Source organism: Halteromyces radiatus (assembly GCF_025201355.1).
Source record: "Halteromyces radiatus strain CBS 162.75 chromosome Unknown BX664scaffold_7, whole genome shotgun sequence".
NCBI classification, from domain to species: Eukaryota; Fungi; Mucoromycota; class Mucoromycetes; order Mucorales; family Cunninghamellaceae; genus Halteromyces; species Halteromyces radiatus.
The window spans coordinates 1,014,435-1,032,340 of record NW_026251693.1 but is presented as its reverse complement, the minus strand read 5'-3'; the positions used below and the strand labels follow the sequence as shown (position 1 = coordinate 1,032,340).

The following is a 17,906-nucleotide window of genomic DNA, read 5'->3' as shown; positions in this document are numbered from 1 at the left end:
CCATTATATATATATATATATATATATATATAAGAGAAAGAGAGAAAGATGATAGTAAAATGACTGATGTTTATTGTAATAACAAAATAAAAACAAGACAAAAAAAAAGTATACACAATCCGAAGGAAAGACGAATAAAATACATGATGGGAAGTACTATGAAAACAAAAAGAAGAGGTATCACAAATGTAAGGAATATGTGTGTGTGTAAACAGGAAAGAAAGAGAAAAATATTTGTTGCTTTTTGTTTTCATTCAAAGTGAGGGCAAGTTGTAAATAAATAAACTAGATAAAATCTGTTGATGTTGTTGATGGTGATGATGATGAGTAGTCTCTTCGCTTTGTATCTGATCGCATATCGTCCATATCAAATCCATCGTGATCATCCATCAATTGCGTTCTTTTCTGTCGTTGTTGTATAGTATATCCATTTTGATGTTGTTGCTGATGGTCACTTTGCTGTCGTTGTGATTGAGCCGCCATATATATCGGTTCATATTCCTAATACAAAATAAAGAAAGAAAAAAAAAAGCATACAATCAGTTCTAAAGTATCCATCGCTTCTTTTTTTTTTTTTCCTACCTTCAATTGACTTTTAAAGGCCTCGTTTGGATTGATACATAGTCGTCTGGCCTGAACAAATTGATAGGCATCCCGAAAACTAATGTTGAAAGTTTCCATGATATAAGCAATGGCAAAACAAGGACTTCGTGACATGCCTCCATTACAACAAATTAGTACTTTCCCACCATGATCAATACCGGACCTGATGAACTGACTGGCAACAGGAAAATGGGTGATGAGTAGTTGTAAATGAGTATCGGCTATTTCAATAATGTGAGAGTTGAATTGGGATGCCACTTCCAGTGTGCGTTGAAACAAATTCACTTCATTACCATCAAGTAAACACAAAATATGCGTTACCCCATGACTTTTTAATGTATTCACGTCTCGACATACTGCAAATGGTCCAAGATACAATCCAGGCTAAAAAGAGAAAAAAAAAAAAAAAAAAGAGAGAGTATACAGGTTAAAGTCCATTCATCATATATATAACCAGTTCTCATATCCGCCAACCATATATGGATAATCTAAATACAATATAAAAACCTAATATAACCGGCTCCTTTTTTCGAGTTCTTCTTCTATATATATATATAATATACTTACTAAAAGTTCTTGCATTTCACGTCGCATTTCATATTGCCAGTCATCCAAAGAACAGTTTTCAAACACTTCTACGAAGTATCGTTTATCAATATGATTTCCATCCATGATGCAAAAAGATTATATAGATATATTGTAGTGATGAAATAAATTAGTCTTGAGTCCGTCACAAAAAGAAAAAAAGAAAAGAAAAAAAAAAAAAAAAAAAGAGAACGGTAAGATGGAAAAAAAAAAGTGAATACGGAGTTTGAACCCATGCGTGGATAACTTAGCTATCATGTTGAGATGGGGATGATATTCGATAATAATAATGGAATAAATGTTTATTTCAAATGGTTTAAATAGTATATATTGACTGTATGGAAAGATTTATATAAAATATATCAGTATACTATTGATGATGATGATGATAATGATAATGATTGATTGATCGATTGATGATAATAATATTGTTCTATAAAATAACGAAGAATACTAAATGCTAATAAACTATAACTTAATCTATAATTCCCATTCTTGTACGGCAGAGCTGAGCCAAGTGGTTGTTGTCCAGATAGGTAAAATACGTTGAATAACCCCAAGCATACCGACACCACCAATCAATCGTTCTTCACCTCGACCAGCAAATCCTTCTTTTTCCAAAGCTGTAAATTCAAATCGCATTTTCCATTTCCCAACTGCTGCAAGTGCTTGATCTGTTTCTGGTACCTTGATCGATAAATCCAATTTCCATCCATCGTTGCCAAAGCCAGTGACATGACGTACGACATAATGAGAGGGTTTTGACAAAGGTGTTTCATTTTGGATACTCCAATCAACCACATGTCCATCAAAAGAAATCACCGTCCATGTATAAGAAGGTGCCATACTATAGATAGAGAAGGAGCGAATACCAGTTGCAGGATCATATGTATCGTTATGTACTGTCAAAGTAGGGAAGGGTCCAGGGAATTGTTCAGCAAGATTGATAGCTTGTTTTACCTTCGGATCGTTTGAATGTTTTCGAATATAAGGTTCAGTATTGAAACGATAACCACCTAGGAAATGACTGAATGGATATACAGAGTCCCAATCCCTCATTCCGTCTATTCCCGTACGCTTTTCAGATGTCACATTCAATTCAGTTTGTAAAGAATCTAATACTGTATTGATATAAGGTCCATGATCAGCTTCAGCAATCGCAATATATGCTTCTCCAGATGTCAAATTTTTCAAATGTTGAATAAATCTATATATACATATATATATATATATATATTAGTACTTTTTCTTTAAAAAAAAAATAATCAATAGACAACAAATGCTTACAATCGCTTGGGATGCATTTCATCATAAGGGAAAGCCCATCCACCAGGAGATCCACCATAGACCATAACTGATAAAAGAATGGCAGTTTGAGCAAGCATAATCCAAACCAAGATCTTGGCCAAAAATCGTTTTCCAAATCGATGTACATGAGCCAGAGAGGGTAAACATCCCATAAATGAAATAGAACCAAAGATAATAGAGATGATGATATCCACAGGAGTATCTACACCCATACGACCGGTCAATGGTACAAAGATATCAATCAGTGCGAATACATTATCGCTATAGATAAAAGCCAAAAGGAATGTTGCAATAGCATAAGTCCACATATGAATCTTGGGTTGAGTAACTAATGACTTGATATTTTTGGTAGGTTTGAAGAAGAATTCATTGATCATAGCAGATAGGAGAAGAATCACACTATACACCCAGAATACATAAGAACTCGCTACACCGGTCATGGTTGTTAAAAAGGTCATACTAGCGAAGGCAACAACGAGCGAGTTAAATAATCCATATTCCATATCCACATGAAGAGGACCAGGGAGAGAATAAGAGAGATATTGGACACCATAAGCACCTAAAAGACCCATAGGAGTAAATATAAGGATACCATACCATTCATGAGAAAACCAAGCCATATGCCTATTGATAAATCCAGATGTCAAAAAGACAGCCACAGTGATAGGAAGAAGGATAGCTGCAATGGCACTGATCCATACGGAGATCGTTGATCGAATATAGGACAACACAAGCACATTAATAGGACGATAGGGAGTAGATCGGTTAGAGATATAAATAATATAACCAACAAATGTATAAGCCATAAGGACAGTCGCCATTTGGATTCGATATGCTGTTGCCCAAGAATATACCAAGAAAAACATTCCTATAAAATGAAATATAGATAGAGTCACTACTTTTTTTTTTCTTTTCTTTTTTTTTTTTTATTTATTTATTTATTACCATGAATGTCAAAAAAGACAATTTCGCTAGTAGGGACGATACCAATCAAAGAAGTATTTTTTGCCAAATGATCTATTATAGCCAAAGTATTTTCTCCAAGATGTTGAATTGATCCAGGTTGAAGATGCTTGGTTATATCCAAATGGGTATGATAAAGATAAGAGTTCTTGTAAATAGCCATATCAATACCTGTCAAGTTTCCATATTGAACAAACTGTCGAAAATCAGTATCAGATAAAATCAATCCAGTACGAAATACATCATTTGCCTATAATAAAGTTTTTTTTTAAAGAAAGAAAGAAAGGAGATATAAATAATCATATATCAAATAAGGATAAAATAAAAAAAAAAAAAAGATAATACCAAAACAGTTCCGTGAGGATAAGGTGCTTGTTTGTAAGCTTCAATCATTTCCCTTGAATTTGCTTGAAATAAGATTTCACGTCCAGTTGTACCGCATGCGTCAATGTTCACAACAGATTTGATCCTAAAATAAAAAAAAATTAATCAATTATGCTCTTAATTTATCCCGCTAATAATTCACCCCTCTCTGAAAAACTTACGTATCTCTTAAATCATGCATTGTAATAAAGGCATGGGAAGCATCTTGAAGGGTTTCTTCAGCACCATTGAATACTATTGGAAAGGAGTCAGTTGATCTATTTTTGTTTCATAATAATCATTCATGACTTACAAAACACAATAGAATTTTTGTAACCGGTCCAATCACGTTGACTGAGAACACGAATGATATCCAACATGACAGCTGTACCAGATCCATCATCTGTAGCACCAGGAGATCCCAGAGTAGTATCAAAATGGGAATTGACAAGAATTGCATTTTCTTCACAAGATCGAACACCAGACATACCATCAGATTCAGGACATGACAATCGAACAATAATATTGGTAATATTTGTATAAGCTTTTAATACCACTATTAAAAAAAAAAAAAAGGATTAGATTGTAATAAATCATCATCATCATCATCATATATTACTATGATCCATAATATCAAATCGATGACTTCCAGTTTCTTGTTGAATCCAAATATCAAACTTGGGTGAACCGGGTATATTTGCTGAAGATTGTTTATAATCAAGAATCATATTCTTTAAATAATCAGCGGATTGTGCTTCTTCTACTGTACCAACAATACCTATATAAAATAAAATTATTATTATTTTTTTTTAAAAAAAAAAAAACAATAATAAAAATAATAAAAAAAATAAAAACTTACGATATCCAAGTGTATCACTAAGATAAGAAATAGTTTCTATTGCATTACGTTCAGAGAATTCGACAAGACCAGTATTTGGATCCACACCTCTATGAGTTTTTGGTTCAGGTAACTTGTAATGAAAATGAGTAGATAAAAGAATAGCAAGAAAACAACAACTGATCAATTGAAACCATGACCAACCACCACCACCACCAGATCGTTTGGAAAGATCACTATCCATTTTTGAAAAGTAAGTAGGTTCAAAGTCTAAAGAATTCTTTCCCCTGATAGTCATAAATGATAACAGTGAAAAAGAAAAAAGGGGGGGGAATGAGTTTATAGAAGAAAGAAAAAAAAGAAAAAGAAAAAAAGGAACATGAATGAAATTGAGTCGAACCTTTATGTCCACACTTTGCGCGGCTAAAATATTGTTCCCCTCACATATTGCCTCTGTTCTGAATTTAAAATATGTTGTCAATGATTTTTAAGCCAATCAAATCTATCCTACAAGGTGACTTTTTTGTTAGTGCGTTCGATCATATTATTTCTGTCTTTTTTTTTCTCCTCTCTCTTTCATATCTATATATATCTTTCTCCTTCTTTTTTCTTTCCTCCTCTTTCTTTTTTTTTTTAGTTTTTCATCCTATTCAATTGGATAGTTACAACACTCCTCCTACTATATCCCTTTCCCCCTCTCTCTCTCTCTCTATCACTCTCTTTCTCTACCTTCATTATATCTCTTTTTTTTTTTTTTTTTTGTGAGTGCGTGTGTGTGTCTGCCAGTCCACATCTACCTTCATCAAATTTATATACAAAAAGACACGGTCACTCCTCAATTATTTTAGACTTTTTTTAATAATACATATATATCAAACTTATACACAATGTCGTCGTCTTCCAAACCAGAATATAGTAAAATCGCCATCAATGACCAAGATGAACCTCGACCAGCAACAACACACTCATCATCTTCTACCATTGTCGCTCCATCTATTGTGAGTTTATCACCTGCCATGCGTGCTGCTTTACCTATAGCTTGTTATTGTTTTGCAAGTATCTTGATGACTGTCACCAACAAGTATGTTCTTAGTGGTTATGGTTTCAATATGAACTTTATGTTATTAACAGTTCAGGTATGATCATATATATATATACATGGTTACAGAATCTCATCATTTATTATTATTATTATTATTATTAGAACTTAGTAACAGTGGCATTATTACATATGTTCAAATTCTTGAATCTTATCAAGTTTCGTGATTTTGACAAAGAAGAAGCAAAGAAATGGTTCCCAATTGCTGCTGCTCTTGTGGCAATGATTTATACTGGTTCCAAATCACTTCAATATCTTCGTATTCCTATTTATACCATCTTCAAGAATTTGACAATTATTCTTATTGCTTATGGTGAAGTACTTTGGTTTGGTGGTGTGGTGACTGAACAAATGTTACTCTCTTTTGGATTGATGGTAAGAAGAACACACTATTTTTTTTTTTTTTGAGGATGAAGTTTTCATTTTATTTTTATATAGGTATTGTCTTCTGTCATTGCTGGTTGGGCAGATATAACTGATACATTATCTGAAATTGTTACTTTGGATTCTACTTTTATTGGTTATTTTTGGATGGCCACCAACTGTATCTCATCCGCTGCCTTTGTTCTGTATATGCGCAAACGAATCAAATTGACTTCATTCAAGGATTTCGATACAATGTATTACAACAATGTTTTATCTATTCCTATTTTGATCATCCCAAGTTTGATTTTTGAAGATTGGAGTTCGGAAAATCTATCAAGAACATTGTAAGCAAATCAAAAAGAAAAAAAAAAAGAAAGAGTAGGTTAAATGTACATGTTTCTAATCTTTTTTTTTAATAATTTGATGATAGCCCTCCTGAAATTAGATCACAAATGATATATGCTATGATATTCTCTGGAGCTTCAGCCTTTGTGATGTCTTATGCTTCTGCTTGGTGTGTTCGTACTACATCTTCAACGACTTATTCCATGGTAGGTGCATTGAACAAATTACCTATTGCAGCATCTGGTATTCTATTCTTTGGAGATCCTGCCACTTTTGCCAATGTCACTGCAATCATTGTTGGATTCATTGCTGGTCTTGTCTACTCTTATGCAAAAACATTTGGTAATAAATCCAACAATACTCAACAACAACAAAGTATCCCAATGTCTTCATCAAGTCAAAGTGCTGCTGATGCTGCCAAAGCCAATGGAAAAGTGTAAATGATATATTAGCTTTAGAGTTTTTTTTTACTTTAGTGATCTGTTATAGTTTTATTGTTTCTTTTTTTTTTTATCAAATAATATAAAAAATAAAATAGTCCTATATTTAGTGTAATCAATTGTCGATCCTTCACTTCAGGTACAATTGAACTTCCGGACCGTCACAAACAAAAAAAAAATCACGAAAAATAAAAAATTTGTTTCCGCGTGTTCCGCGATATCCTGTCTTTCTTCTCTTTATTATCTTTTTATTTATCTTCTTCTAACATGGCTAGTGCAGGTTGGGATCGTGGACAAATCTATTCTACTAGTGTTTTACCTGGGGAAGAACATATCAATTCTCGTTCAGAGTTGAAATCTTTGTACCTAGAATTCATTCAAAACTTTCGTTTGGGAAATAGTTTTATCTACAGGTAAAGAAAAAAAAAAGAAATTGAATTCACAAAACTGAACTTTTATTGAATAGAGATCAACTTCAAGAACACCTCATGGTTAAACAATACTACATACAAGTCGATATGAGTCATCTTATTAACTACAATGCCGATCTTGCCAACAAACTCTCAAACTCTCCTGCTGAACATTTACCTTTGGTAAAGAATAATTCTCTTCTTTTTTTTTTCTTCTTTTTTCTTCCTAATCACCACATGAACCTTTTTTTTTTCTTTATTTCTTCTTTATATAGTTTGAACTGGCTGTGAAAGAAAGTGCCAAACGTATCTTATTTGCAACTCCAGGTACCATTGACGATGCTGATGTACCTGATTGTCAAGTCACTCTCACATCTGATGCCAATGTGATTCAAATTCGTGATTTGAATGTAAGTCAACAAATGATATATTATTCAAAGTGGGATAGTAATAAAACAACATGTTTTATTTATATTTTGGATTTAGTCGACTTATATTGGGAAATTAGTTCGTCTTCCTGGTATTGTCATTGGTGCTTCTACTCTCAGTTCAAGAGCCACTTATGTTAATATTATGTGTCGTTCTTGTCGAAATACCAAGGTGATTCCTGTCAATGGTGGATTTGCTGGTATCACTTTACCCAGAGTGTGTGATAGGTAATACAAAAAAAAAAAAAGAAAGTAGAATGATTTGAAAACATAAGTAATCAACTTTTTAATATTTTTTTCTTTATAGTCAACCTATTGATAATGGTTCAAAACCTAATTGTCCTATGGATCCCTATGTGATTGTTCATGATAAATGTAGCTTTGTGGATTCTCAAGTACTTAAACTTCAAGAAGCTCCTGATATGGTACCTGTAGGGGACCTTCCTCGTCATACTATTCTTAATGCTGATAGGTAAGAAAGAAAGAAAGAAAGACAAAAAGAAAAGGCAATTCAATTTATAGAGAATACTCATTTCTTTTTTCTTTTTTTAAAAAAAAAAAAAAGATGGCTTACCAATCGTGTAGTTCCTGGTATGCGTACAGTGATTATGGGCATTTACTCTATTTACCAAAACAAGGCGACGGTATGTTATGATAAATAACAATAAGATGATAAATCTCATTTTATCTTCCTCTCTTTCTTTTTGTGATAGAAATCAACTGGAGCTGCAGCAGTACGTACACCTTATATTCGAGTAGTTGGATTACAGATTGATCAACATAATAGTAATCGTGGTCGAGCTGTGTTTACTGATGCTGAAGAAGAAGAATATATTCGTATGTCTCGTCAACCTGATCTATATGAAACATTCTCTACTAGTATTGCACCCTCTATTTTCGGCAACAAAGGTACATATTTTTTTTTGAATATGAAAGGAATGATCTAGAAAGTAACCAATCCACTTTTAATAGATATCAAGAAAGCCATTTCATGTTTATTATTTGGTGGATCCAAAAAAATTCTACCTGATGGTATGCGACTACGTGGGGATATCAGTGTCTTGTTATTGGGTGATCCTGGTACAGCCAAATCTCAATTACTTAAATTTGTGGAAAAGGTGGCTCCTATTGCTGTGTATACTTCTGGTAAAGGTAGTAGTGCTGCTGGTTTGACTGCATCTGTGATTCGTGATCCAAGCACTGTAAGTTGAATGTCAATGATGTTCATTTCTTTTCTTTTTTTTTTTTTTTTTTTTTTTACTTATTCTTTTTTTTTCTTTCTTTTAATTATTATTTAGCGTGATTTCTATCTTGAAGGTGGTGCTATGGTATTAGCAGATGGTGGTGTGGTGTGTATTGATGAATTCGATAAAATGAGAGATGAAGATCGTGTGGCGATTCATGAAGCTATGGAGCAACAAACTATTTCCATTGCCAAAGCAGGTATCACTACTATTCTCAATTCAAGAACATCTGTACTTGCAGCTGCCAATCCTGTGTTTGGTCGTTATGATGATATGAAGAGTCCTGGTGAAGTAAGTGAATGACAAAAAAATGAAAAAAAAGGAATATTATATCGTACTGATTATTTTTTTTTTTTTTGATGTCAATCACTTTGATGATTAATAGAATATCGATTTCCAAACAACCATCTTGTCACGTTTTGATATGATCTTTATTGTTAAAGATGAACACAATGAAACACGAGATATGGTAAGTGGAATATATGTGTGGGAAGGATCACAGGAACAAATGATTTTTTACTTGATGACTTAAAATAATTTACGAATTTATTATTATTATTATTATTCAATAGTCTATTGCCAAACATGTCCTCAATGTTCACATGAATCGACAAATCCAAGATACTGCCATGGGTGATATTGATTTGGAAAAGATGAAGGCATATATTAATTATTGCAAGGCGTAAGTCTATTTTCTCATTCATTCATTATTTCATATTGATCTTATTTTTTTTTTAAATAGGAAATGTGCACCTCGATTAACTCCTGAAGCAGCACAAAAGCTTAGTAGTCATTTTGTTGCAATTCGAAAAGAAGTCAAGGAATCTGAAAGAGAAACACAAGTAAGGTCATCCATTCCCATTACTATCAGGTAAAAATAATAATAATAAGATCGACTGACTGACTGACAGCTGACTAATTTATGATTGCTTTGTGATACATTATAAAATTAGACAATTGGAAGCTATCATTCGTATATCAGAATCTTTAGCCAAAATGAGTTTGTCTCCTGTTGCCAATGAACAACATGTGGAAGAAGCCATTCGATTATTCAAGTACTCAACTATGGACGCTGTTCAAAGTGGTGGTGGTAAGTTCAAAAAATAAGTATGATATTTTTTTTTAAAAAAAAAAAATACTAATGAATGATTGTATATATATAGCTGATGGTATGACTAGAAGTGAAGTGATGGCAGAAGTTCAATCAATCGAATCAGAAATCCAACGTCGATTACCTATTGGTTCCCAAGTATCCGTCATGAAGATCAAGAATGACTTTATTCAACAAGGTTTTTCTGAAGCTGCCATTCTTCGTGCTCTTACTATTCTTGGTCGACGTGAAGTTTTACAGTTTAGAAGTCAAGGCAAAGTGGTATTCCGTCAAGCTGTTTAGTTTATCTTTTTTTTTTTTTTACATATACATATATATACTCATTTATATACACACACCCGTCTTTTTTTTTTTTTTACTTTTTTTAAAACCATCATCTATCATCCTTTTTTTTCTTTATCTTGTTTCCTCTTTACTTTTGACTTTTTCTAATAAAATGTACATATCTTTTTTTTTCATGGAGGATAATGATGAAAAGGTAGGTATAATCATCAAGAATAAAGAACATGGAGGAAGATATATATATAAAAAGGGGGGAAAGAGAAAATCTAGAAGATAGATCTATAAGAGGATGATGCAAAGAAAGATATTTATGACGTTATGACATGAGATCATCCACACAAGTTGTATTGAAAATAGTTGTCATTCTTCTTTTCTTATTCGTAAGGATGTATGTATGTATGTATGTGCATGTGAGTGAATTAGTATTCCTAGGATGTATGTTTGAATCTAACTAGATGTCAAGATTATGATGACGCTTGTATTCAATAATATAATGGATGATGCAAATCAAAAAGGTCGTAGGATCGGCATTGAACATTTCTAATTTTCTTGGCGGGATAGATCTATATAAACATGGCATGGTTTGCTTTATTTAGAAGCATCAAGCATTAATGGCCTGTTTTTTTTTTTTTCTTTCTTTGAAACATACTGCTCCTAAAGGGGTGAAAGGCATCGGATTTCAAACGGAGATGTCAATCCAAGATTTTGTTTGATCCAGGTAAAAAAAAAAAAAAAAAAAAAAAAAAAAGGACCACATCCTCCCCCCTTAAATGACTGGATCATCATCCAAAACTGGAAACATCTTCTCACACACACATACATACATATTTATATAAACAATAAAAAAAAAAGTCAAATCATTTGTTGATGTTCATTTTTTTATTTCGAAAAAAAAAAAGAATTAAAGTGAGAGTATTTGCTAAAAAAAGACTAAGAGATCAAAGAATATGGCATCATCATTAAAATGTAATGTATAAACTAAAAAAGATAAGTAGTAAGAAAGAAAAAAAAAAGGGGGAGAAGCGGCAATTTTGAATTAAGACAACTAAAAAAACTAAATCTGTATAAAGTGAGATGATAAAAGATAATAAATATAAAGAGTATATATGTAAAATAATAAATAACTAAGTAAAAAAATAAAAAGTAAAATAAAAAGGAAGTAATATGTAATCACATTTAAGCTGTAGCTTGAACAGTAGGAGCAGTAACAACAGGAGATTCCACCTTGGGTTCTTCTTCTTGTTCCTTAACTGGTTCTTCTTCCTTAGCAACAGGTTCTTCTTCAGCTACTTCTTGTGTTTCTTCCTTGGCAGGTGTCTTTTCCTTCTTATCCTTCTTTTCCTTCTTTGGGAAACCACGAAGCATTTGTGTCAGACGACGACCCAATGGAGATCCAGCACGAGCAGGCTTTTCTTGAGTTACTTTAGTGTCTTCAGCAGATTCTTCATTATCTTCTTTGGGAGCTTCTAAATGATAAAAAAAAAAAAAAAAATCTTTTTTAGTATCAATCAATAATATAAAACGAATAATAGAAAAAAAAATTTTCATGGTACACAAGATCATCAAGTATAAATTCAATAGTGCAAGAGTTATGTTACACATTGTGTACATGAGACTAAAGAGAAATGATATACTTTTATCCATCCTAACCACACTTACCATCATTTGTAGCTTCATCAGTAGCAATTTCAGCAGCAGGGGTTTCTTCAGTAGTAGGTTCTTCAGTAGCAGGTTCTTCAGTAGCAGGTTCTTCCTTAGTAGCAGGGGTAGCCTTTTCTTTCTTTCCAAACCATTTATTCACCAAAGAATGACGCTTAATTTGATCTACCACATTTGTTTGTTCCTTATTCTTGGGAGCATCCTTGGGTGGCACAGCAGGGGCCGAAGTGTCGGCAGTAGTAACAGGTTCTTCAGGAGTGGTTTCTTCTTGAGGTTGTTCTTCAGTAGCATCAGCTTCTTCAGTAGTAGCTTCAGTAGTTTCTATTAGAATAACATTTTAAAAAAAAGATTTCAAGTGTCACTAAAAAAAAATCAAGTGGAAGTTTTTTTTTTCTTTTTTTCTTTTTTTTTTTTTTACCTTCAGTTTGATCCTTAGTAGCATCAGACTTTTCTACAACCTTGCCATCTTTGTTAGGAGTAGAGAGCTAAAAATATCAATTCATCATTCATAAAAAAAAAAAAAAAGAAAAAAAAAAGTAAGTTCAAACCTGCTATCGATGTTTCACACATACACAAAGATACATATATATATATTGATAATCATCACATTTAAGAATAAAATAAAAAAAAAAGAATTACCTTTTTGAGGAAATCATTCAAGAACTTTGATTTACGTTTTTCTTGCTTATCATCAGAAGTAGAGGCAGTAGGTTCAACAGTAGGTTCTTCAGTAGTTTCAGCAGGAACTTCTTGATGATCTTCTTCTTCAGCAATAGGTTTGGGATCTTCAGGAAGAGCCTTGGTTTCAGCAGAAGGTTTCTTTTCTTCTTTTTCTGGGACAAAAGACTTCTTAGCCTTACTTAAAAACAAAGATAAACGTTTGGTACCAGAACGAGAAGGAGAAGGAGCAGGTTTTGATTCATCCTTCTTTTCTTCTTCATCAGTCTTAGGAGATTCCTCTTCTTTTTTAACTTCTTCAACTGAAGTAGGTTCTTCAACAGGAGTGGCGGTGGCGTCGTTGTTGGTGATGGGGGTTTCGACAACAGGTGACTCAGTTTTGGTATCTTCAGCTGACATGATAAGAAATATATAAAGTGAAAGTTTTTTAAAAAAAAAAAAAAAAAAGTGAGAAAAAAAAAGAGAAAGAAAGGAGAAAAAAAAAAAAAGGTTGAAAAGGAGTGAAAGGGGAATAAGACCTTTTATAATTTGAGAAAGTTTAAAAAAAAAAAAAAAATTGGGTTCCGAGTATTTTTTTTTTTTTTTTTTCACCTGGTGATGATAATGGATCGATTATATTATTGATTCTGTGTAGCCAAAATAGTCAATTTTAAATGTCCGTCAGTATAGTAAAAAATAGTTTTTTTTTTTTTTTATTGGCAAATCATGCAAAAAGATAATAATAGGAATTACACCATAAAGTAATAATATATATATATCATTTGTATTATTTTTTATCATTCAGTATATATTTTTCATTCTCCGGTATCTGCTGACACTACTTTAATCAATGCAAATAAAATAAACTTGTTTTTGTTTACACATTTTTTTTGTCATCAAGTATAAAAAGTAAAGAAAAACTCCTGAATTTAAAAGAGAGAGAAAAAAAAAGATAAGTTGGGAAATGAAAAATATATATATATAATAAAGAGAGTACAAAATATTAGACTACACGTGATTCATGCCCGTTATACCTTTGTCACACCTATCAAAAAATGAAATTTTTATCAATGATAATATTCTTATAATATTCACTTTTTTTCTCTTTTTTTTTCATTGTTTGTTCGTTTTTTTTTTATTATTATTTTATATTTTTTTTTACTCTTTTTTTTTAAAATGTCATTCTTAATATAAATAACAAAATCAATGATGGGTAACTTGAAAATTATCAATAAAGAAGTAAAAAAAAAAAAGTAATAATGATAATTGTCATGAACTCCGCTATTCTTTTCTATTTTTATTCTAGTTTGACAGATCCAACCAAAAAAAAAAAAAATATGTCTTTTTTTTCTTTTCAATTAGCGGTGGATGAATCAAACATTAAACCTTTTGATTGAAAATAGGTAATTCTACAGGTCGATCCCTTTACTGGAACAATCAATCTTCCATAAAAGGTAACTCCAAGCCTGATTTCATTTCCTCTTTACAACTTATTACAGTAAACCTTGATCTCTTCTTCTTTTATAAATTTTTTTTTTTACATTGCATATTGATCTGACTTTTTTTTTTAATCTCTCTCTTTCTTTTTTCTTTAATCTCTCTTTTTTTATTTTTAAAAAAAAAAACATATCTTATATACTTCTTCTCGATAGATGATGATGTCTTTTCTTTTTTCTTTTTTTTTTTTTTTTTACAATTCGTAAACTCCTGATTGAATGATATATATATATATACTAAATGATGAAGGGTGAATGATCAGATAGGATGATATGATTGGATGATGGTATGATGATATGATTGGATGATGATATGAATGATATGATGATATGGATGATATGATATAATGGATGGATGGTAGGAGTAGTAATAAATAATAATAAAACGAGTTTCATTAGAAGGATATATCGATATAAAAAGTTACCTTGTAGGAAATTATGAGAGAGAGAGAGAGAAGGGGAGGTAATCATCGTAGTGGAAAGAATAAAGTTGGCACGGAGAGTGTCTAGCAAAAAAGACATAGGTGTTGTCTTGTAGGAGAAGGCGTAACTAAAACAAAAAAAAAAAAGGGAGGAGAAATCAGAGTCACTTCCGTTAAACAACGTGTCTACCAAACAATAAACCCCTTGTCAGTAAGATGCGGTTCTTTTTTTAATGAGCTGCCAATGATGGTTTGTTTTGAATGATTAAAAATTGGGGAAGATGTCAGAACCAATATGCATGAATCATGTGCTTTTTCTTTAATGTATATTGTTTTGCATAATCTTTTAACACGTTGTTCCCCTCATCATCATCACATGAGGAATGGAGAGAAATCAAGTGAAACATTCGAAGACCGTATAAAGGATTCAACAAAAAAAAATATTTTGCTTTATTAAACAACGACTGAAATGAATACAAATAAATAATAATAAAAAAAAAAAAAAAAGGAAAGGGGAAATGAATGAATAAAGGAAGGGAGAATAAAATGAGTAACTTATGATTGTTGTTTTTGATATCAAGGAAAGCATGCGTTTTACAACAATAACAACAACAACAACAACAAAAAAAAAAAAAAAAAAAAAGGAGAAAAGAATAGATGAACTAAGACTAAGCAAGAATGATATAGTAGACCGAGAGGGGTGAGTGAGAAAAAAAGATAAAGAGAAGGGGTATAAAATATATATATAAAAAAAAAGAAGAGTATCCAGCTTGGTATAAAATTCAACCTATTCAATATGGTAATGTTCCATAACTTCCACTAAAAAAAAAAAAAAGAGTAAAGTTAATCCATCTATTTTTTTTTTTTTTTTTTGGGTTTACCTTCGTTCCCGTTTCATCATTGCCAATTCATGCCGTAAACTATTAACTTCATTTTCTTTTTCAAAATCACGCCGTTTCAGTGCTGTAATATATTCCACCGCTACAATAAATAATAATAAGTAAATAAAAAAAAGGAAATCATATTGATTTACCTTTTGATAAGATTTCCCATTTGGATGTTTTCAAGTTCTTTTCCACAGGTAAGGAGTCACGTAATTCATCAAATAATTCCTTCATTTCCTTTCGTCTTTTACGTTCGGCAAGCTTGTGGCTAACTCGTAATTCGGGACTTCTTGAATAAGGTGTTTCAGATTTTCTACCACTAGATCCTTTATCTCGTCCTTCAAGTTCTTGTTCTTCATCTATCATAGTTGACCCTCCTGTAGTTGTGTTATATGAATCACTTCCTCCTAACCTTGATGATGAAGAGAGTTTTTGATATTGGTGAGATGTGTGACCAAGATGATGATGATGAGGTGGCGTAGGAGTTGGTGTAGGTGGATGATGTAGTGCACCGGAAGCTGGAGCTCGACCCATTGTCACCACAGGCATAGATGCACGACGAGCTAAAGAAGGAGTATCTTCATCATTCAAAATAGATCGGCGTCGAGAATAACTTCCTGCATAAGGATGTCCATGATGTACACGTTGATTTTGTTGTTGATGATGGTGATGATGTTGCTGTTGATGGTGATGAGACGAGTAACCTGAAAGATGATCTCCTCCATGTCGCATGTTATGAGTACGAGGATATTTTGATGAACCGAGTTCATGAGTTGTTCCAGTATTCACTTCTCCATTTGTTGAATTCATGATTTCAGGAGGACTTGATGGTGCAGAATAAATTCCATTGGGTGATTCATGAATAGTTGCTGGAAATCTGAATGCTAATTTGGAAAAAAAAAAAAAGGTGTTTTCAATATAAAAAATAAAAAAAAAAGGACAGGAAGAGAGAGAGAGAGAGAGAGAGAGACTTACGTCGATGTTTAGAAGCAAATCGATTGGAAGAAGAAGAATGAGAAGGTTCAGCAGTTGCAATTGAATGACGTCGATGAAAAGAATCATATGAAGGAGGAGCAATATGACCGGCTGATGAAGAATAATCCATATCTGATGATCGTTGTTGATGATGATGTTGTTTGAATGGTGAAGGCGAAGGTGAACGAGAAGTGTGATAATCATAATCAGTAGTGATTGTAGCTATAGAGTCACGACGACTTGTACTAGTAGATGTAGTTGGAAGAGGCAAACTACCGAGTTCAGTAATAGAAGGTCTACGATAATCATGATGCAGAGAGGAAGGAGGCATATTGACCAAAGATCCACGTCGAGAATAAGAGACAGAACCATCATAATGACTAGGTTCCAAAGGTGATAACACAGTATTGTTATTGTTGTTGACTATTCCATTTGGACTTGAGCCAGGAGGAGGAACAGTAGAATTATTACTTCGAGAACGATCCAAAGGTAAACCACCAGAGACAGCAGACATAGACATATCCGACATACGATGACGAAGATATTCATCAGAAGCAGGTACTCCATGAAGAGATGTTGCTGAGTTAGTGGTTGTAGTTGTTGTAGTAATAGTAGTTGGACTAGTGGTGATATCAGAATTGGCCGTTGTAGTAGGATTATCGTTATTGTTGGAAGTAACATTGTATGAATGAGGAATCGGTGAATATGGTTGAATATTACTGATAGAAGGTAATTGAGGTTTTTCTAAAATAAAATAAAAAAAAGGTAGAGTATAAATAAATATTTACTTATTTATTTCATAGTATTTCTTGCTTACCACAAGAAGGTTGAATATCTTCAGTTTCATATGGTTCGTCAACCATCATCTTGTCTACTGGAGAATCCTCCATTGGTTGTTGTTCCTGAGAAGATGATAGCAATAAATCTCGTGGTGATGGTAAAGAGTATGTGGTTTCTTCAGAAGCCAATGTATCCATTGTAATAAGATTGCAGAATAAAACAAGTAAAGTATAAGAAAAAGAAAGAAAGAAAGAAAGAAAGAAAGAAAGAAAGAAAGAAAGAAAGAAAGAAAGAAAGAAAGAAAGAAAGAGGAATTAGAGCACCTTTTTTTCTTTTTTTTTTCTTTTGTTTTTCTTTTGTGGTTTTGTGAATGTGTGGTTGTAAGTGTGTGAGGGTTGTAAAAGTGAGTATGAATATTAGTGTATATGAAAGAGAGATGGATAAAGAGAAAGGGGTGGAGAGGAGTAGAAGGAGAGAGAGAGAGAGAGAGAAAGAGTGAGGAGGATAAGGAAGAAGAGGAGTAGAAAGAATAGAAGTAACTGAGAAAGAGAGAGAAAAAAAAACAAGAGGAAATAGGGGGGGGGTTGCGACCCAAACAAAATGGCAAAAGGGGTAGGAGATTCAAAACGTGAGACAAGGTTTTTTTTT

The 17,906-nt window shown here is 32.5% G+C and overlaps 6 protein-coding genes across 6 annotated transcripts; 2 read left to right on the top strand and 4 right to left on the bottom strand.

Moving 5' to 3' along the window:
- Positions 1–49: 49 nt before the first annotated feature.
- On the bottom strand, positions 50–1,337 carry BX664DRAFT_301679 (phosphatases II). Its single transcript, XM_051542394.1, has 3 exons — positions 1,171–1,337; positions 583–987; positions 50–501 (listed from the first exon to the last, which is right to left on the bottom strand). Exons 1-3 carry the CDS (start codon positions 1,273–1,275, stop codon positions 286–288), a joined length of 726 nt encoding a protein of 241 aa, XP_051397727.1. The 5' UTR covers positions 1,276–1,337; the 3' UTR covers positions 50–285.
- A 127-nt stretch (positions 1,338–1,464) lies between these two features.
- Positions 1,465–5,018, bottom strand: BX664DRAFT_339762 (uncharacterized protein). Its single transcript, XM_051546692.1, has 8 exons — positions 4,682–5,018; positions 4,442–4,600; positions 4,136–4,378; positions 4,005–4,077; positions 3,805–3,928; positions 3,442–3,709; positions 2,476–3,364; positions 1,465–2,395 (listed from the first exon to the last, which is right to left on the bottom strand). The coding sequence occupies exons 1-8, from the start codon at positions 4,956–4,958 to the stop codon at positions 1,669–1,671; spliced, it is 2,760 nt and encodes a 919-aa protein (XP_051397726.1). The 5' UTR covers positions 4,959–5,018; the 3' UTR covers positions 1,465–1,668.
- Positions 5,019–5,403: 385 nt separating this feature from the next.
- BX664DRAFT_339760 (uncharacterized protein) lies at positions 5,404–7,076 on the top strand. The gene is made up of 4 exons (XM_051546691.1): positions 5,404–5,796; positions 5,865–6,134; positions 6,198–6,469; positions 6,556–7,076. The coding sequence occupies exons 1-4, from the start codon at positions 5,548–5,550 to the stop codon at positions 6,908–6,910; spliced, it is 1,146 nt and encodes a 381-aa protein (XP_051397725.1). The 5' UTR covers positions 5,404–5,547; the 3' UTR covers positions 6,911–7,076.
- An 86-nt stretch (positions 7,077–7,162) lies between these two features.
- On the top strand, positions 7,163–10,691 carry BX664DRAFT_188797 (MCM2/3/5 family-domain-containing protein). Its single transcript, XM_051540057.1, has 14 exons — positions 7,163–7,323; positions 7,377–7,503; positions 7,596–7,730; positions 7,807–7,976; positions 8,056–8,220; positions 8,314–8,392; positions 8,462–8,657; positions 8,721–8,950; positions 9,047–9,283; positions 9,378–9,461; positions 9,565–9,674; positions 9,735–9,863; positions 9,946–10,082; positions 10,156–10,691. Exons 1-14 carry the CDS (start codon positions 7,178–7,180, stop codon positions 10,383–10,385), a joined length of 2,175 nt encoding a protein of 724 aa, XP_051397724.1. The 5' UTR covers positions 7,163–7,177; the 3' UTR covers positions 10,386–10,691.
- Positions 10,692–11,242: 551 nt separating this feature from the next.
- On the bottom strand, positions 11,243–13,168 carry BX664DRAFT_339752 (uncharacterized protein). The gene is made up of 4 exons (XM_051546690.1): positions 12,684–13,168; positions 12,463–12,529; positions 12,045–12,365; positions 11,243–11,851 (listed from the first exon to the last, which is right to left on the bottom strand). Exons 1-4 carry the CDS (start codon positions 13,119–13,121, stop codon positions 11,562–11,564), a joined length of 1,116 nt encoding a protein of 371 aa, XP_051397723.1. The 5' UTR covers positions 13,122–13,168; the 3' UTR covers positions 11,243–11,561.
- Positions 13,169–15,262: 2,094 nt separating this feature from the next.
- Positions 15,263–17,518, bottom strand: BX664DRAFT_339747 (uncharacterized protein). Its single transcript, XM_051546689.1, has 5 exons — positions 17,296–17,518; positions 16,479–17,222; positions 15,653–16,387; positions 15,501–15,600; positions 15,263–15,438 (listed from the first exon to the last, which is right to left on the bottom strand). The coding sequence occupies exons 1-5, from the start codon at positions 17,453–17,455 to the stop codon at positions 15,411–15,413; spliced, it is 1,767 nt and encodes a 588-aa protein (XP_051397722.1). The 5' UTR covers positions 17,456–17,518; the 3' UTR covers positions 15,263–15,410.
- Positions 17,519–17,906: the final 388 nt, after the last annotated feature.

Bases quoted from the DNA above. Each gene is read 5' to 3' on its own strand.
- BX664DRAFT_188797 (XM_051540057.1), top strand. From the start codon at position 7,178: ATGGCTAGTGCAGGTTGGGATCGTGGACAAATCTATTCTACTAGTGTT. The intron at 7,977-8,055 runs GTAATACAAAAA...TTTTCTTTATAG, and splicing joins TTACCCAGAGTGTGTGATAG to TCAACCTATTGATAATGGTT. The intron at 8,658-8,720 runs GTACATATTTTT...CACTTTTAATAG, and splicing joins CTCTATTTTCGGCAACAAAG to ATATCAAGAAAGCCATTTCA.
- BX664DRAFT_339760 (XM_051546691.1), top strand. From the start codon at position 5,548: ATGTCGTCGTCTTCCAAACCAGAATATAGTAAAATCGCCATCAATGAC. The intron at 5,797-5,864 runs GTATGATCATAT...TATTATTATTAG, and splicing joins TTATGTTATTAACAGTTCAG to AACTTAGTAACAGTGGCATT. The intron at 6,470-6,555 runs GTAAGCAAATCA...ATTTGATGATAG, and splicing joins GAAAATCTATCAAGAACATT to CCCTCCTGAAATTAGATCAC.
- BX664DRAFT_301679 (XM_051542394.1), bottom strand. From the start codon at position 1,275: ATGGATGGAAATCATATTGATAAACGATACTTCGTAGAAGTGTTTGAA. The intron at 988-1,170 runs GTAAGTATATTA...TTCTCTTTTTAG, and splicing joins GTGAAATGCAAGAACTTTTA to CCTGGATTGTATCTTGGACC. The intron at 502-582 runs GTAGGAAAAAAA...ATTTTGTATTAG, and splicing joins CCTTTAAAAGTCAATTGAAG to GAATATGAACCGATATATAT.
- BX664DRAFT_339762 (XM_051546692.1), bottom strand. From the start codon at position 4,958: ATGACTATCAGGGGAAAGAATTCTTTAGACTTTGAACCTACTTACTTT. The intron at 4,078-4,135 runs GTAAGTCATGAA...CCTTTCCAATAG, and splicing joins CAAAAATTCTATTGTGTTTT to TATTCAATGGTGCTGAAGAA. The intron at 2,396-2,475 runs GTAAGCATTTGT...ATGTATATATAG, and splicing joins GAAATGCATCCCAAGCGATT to ATTTATTCAACATTTGAAAA.
- BX664DRAFT_339747 (XM_051546689.1), bottom strand. From the start codon at position 17,455: ATGGATACATTGGCTTCTGAAGAAACCACATACTCTTTACCATCACCA. The intron at 16,388-16,478 runs GTAAGTCTCTCT...TTTCCAAATTAG, and splicing joins ATTTGCTTCTAAACATCGAC to CATTCAGATTTCCAGCAACT. The intron at 15,439-15,500 runs GTAAACCCAAAA...TTTTTTTTTTAG, and splicing joins ATGATGAAACGGGAACGAAG to TGGAAGTTATGGAACATTAC.
- BX664DRAFT_339752 (XM_051546690.1), bottom strand. From the start codon at position 13,121: ATGTCAGCTGAAGATACCAAAACTGAGTCACCTGTTGTCGAAACCCCC. The intron at 12,366-12,462 runs GTAAAAAAAAAA...TTATTCTAATAG, and splicing joins TACTAAGGATCAAACTGAAG to AAACTACTGAAGCTACTACT. The intron at 11,852-12,044 runs GTAAGTGTGGTT...TTTATCATTTAG, and splicing joins TGATGAAGCTACAAATGATG to AAGCTCCCAAAGAAGATAAT.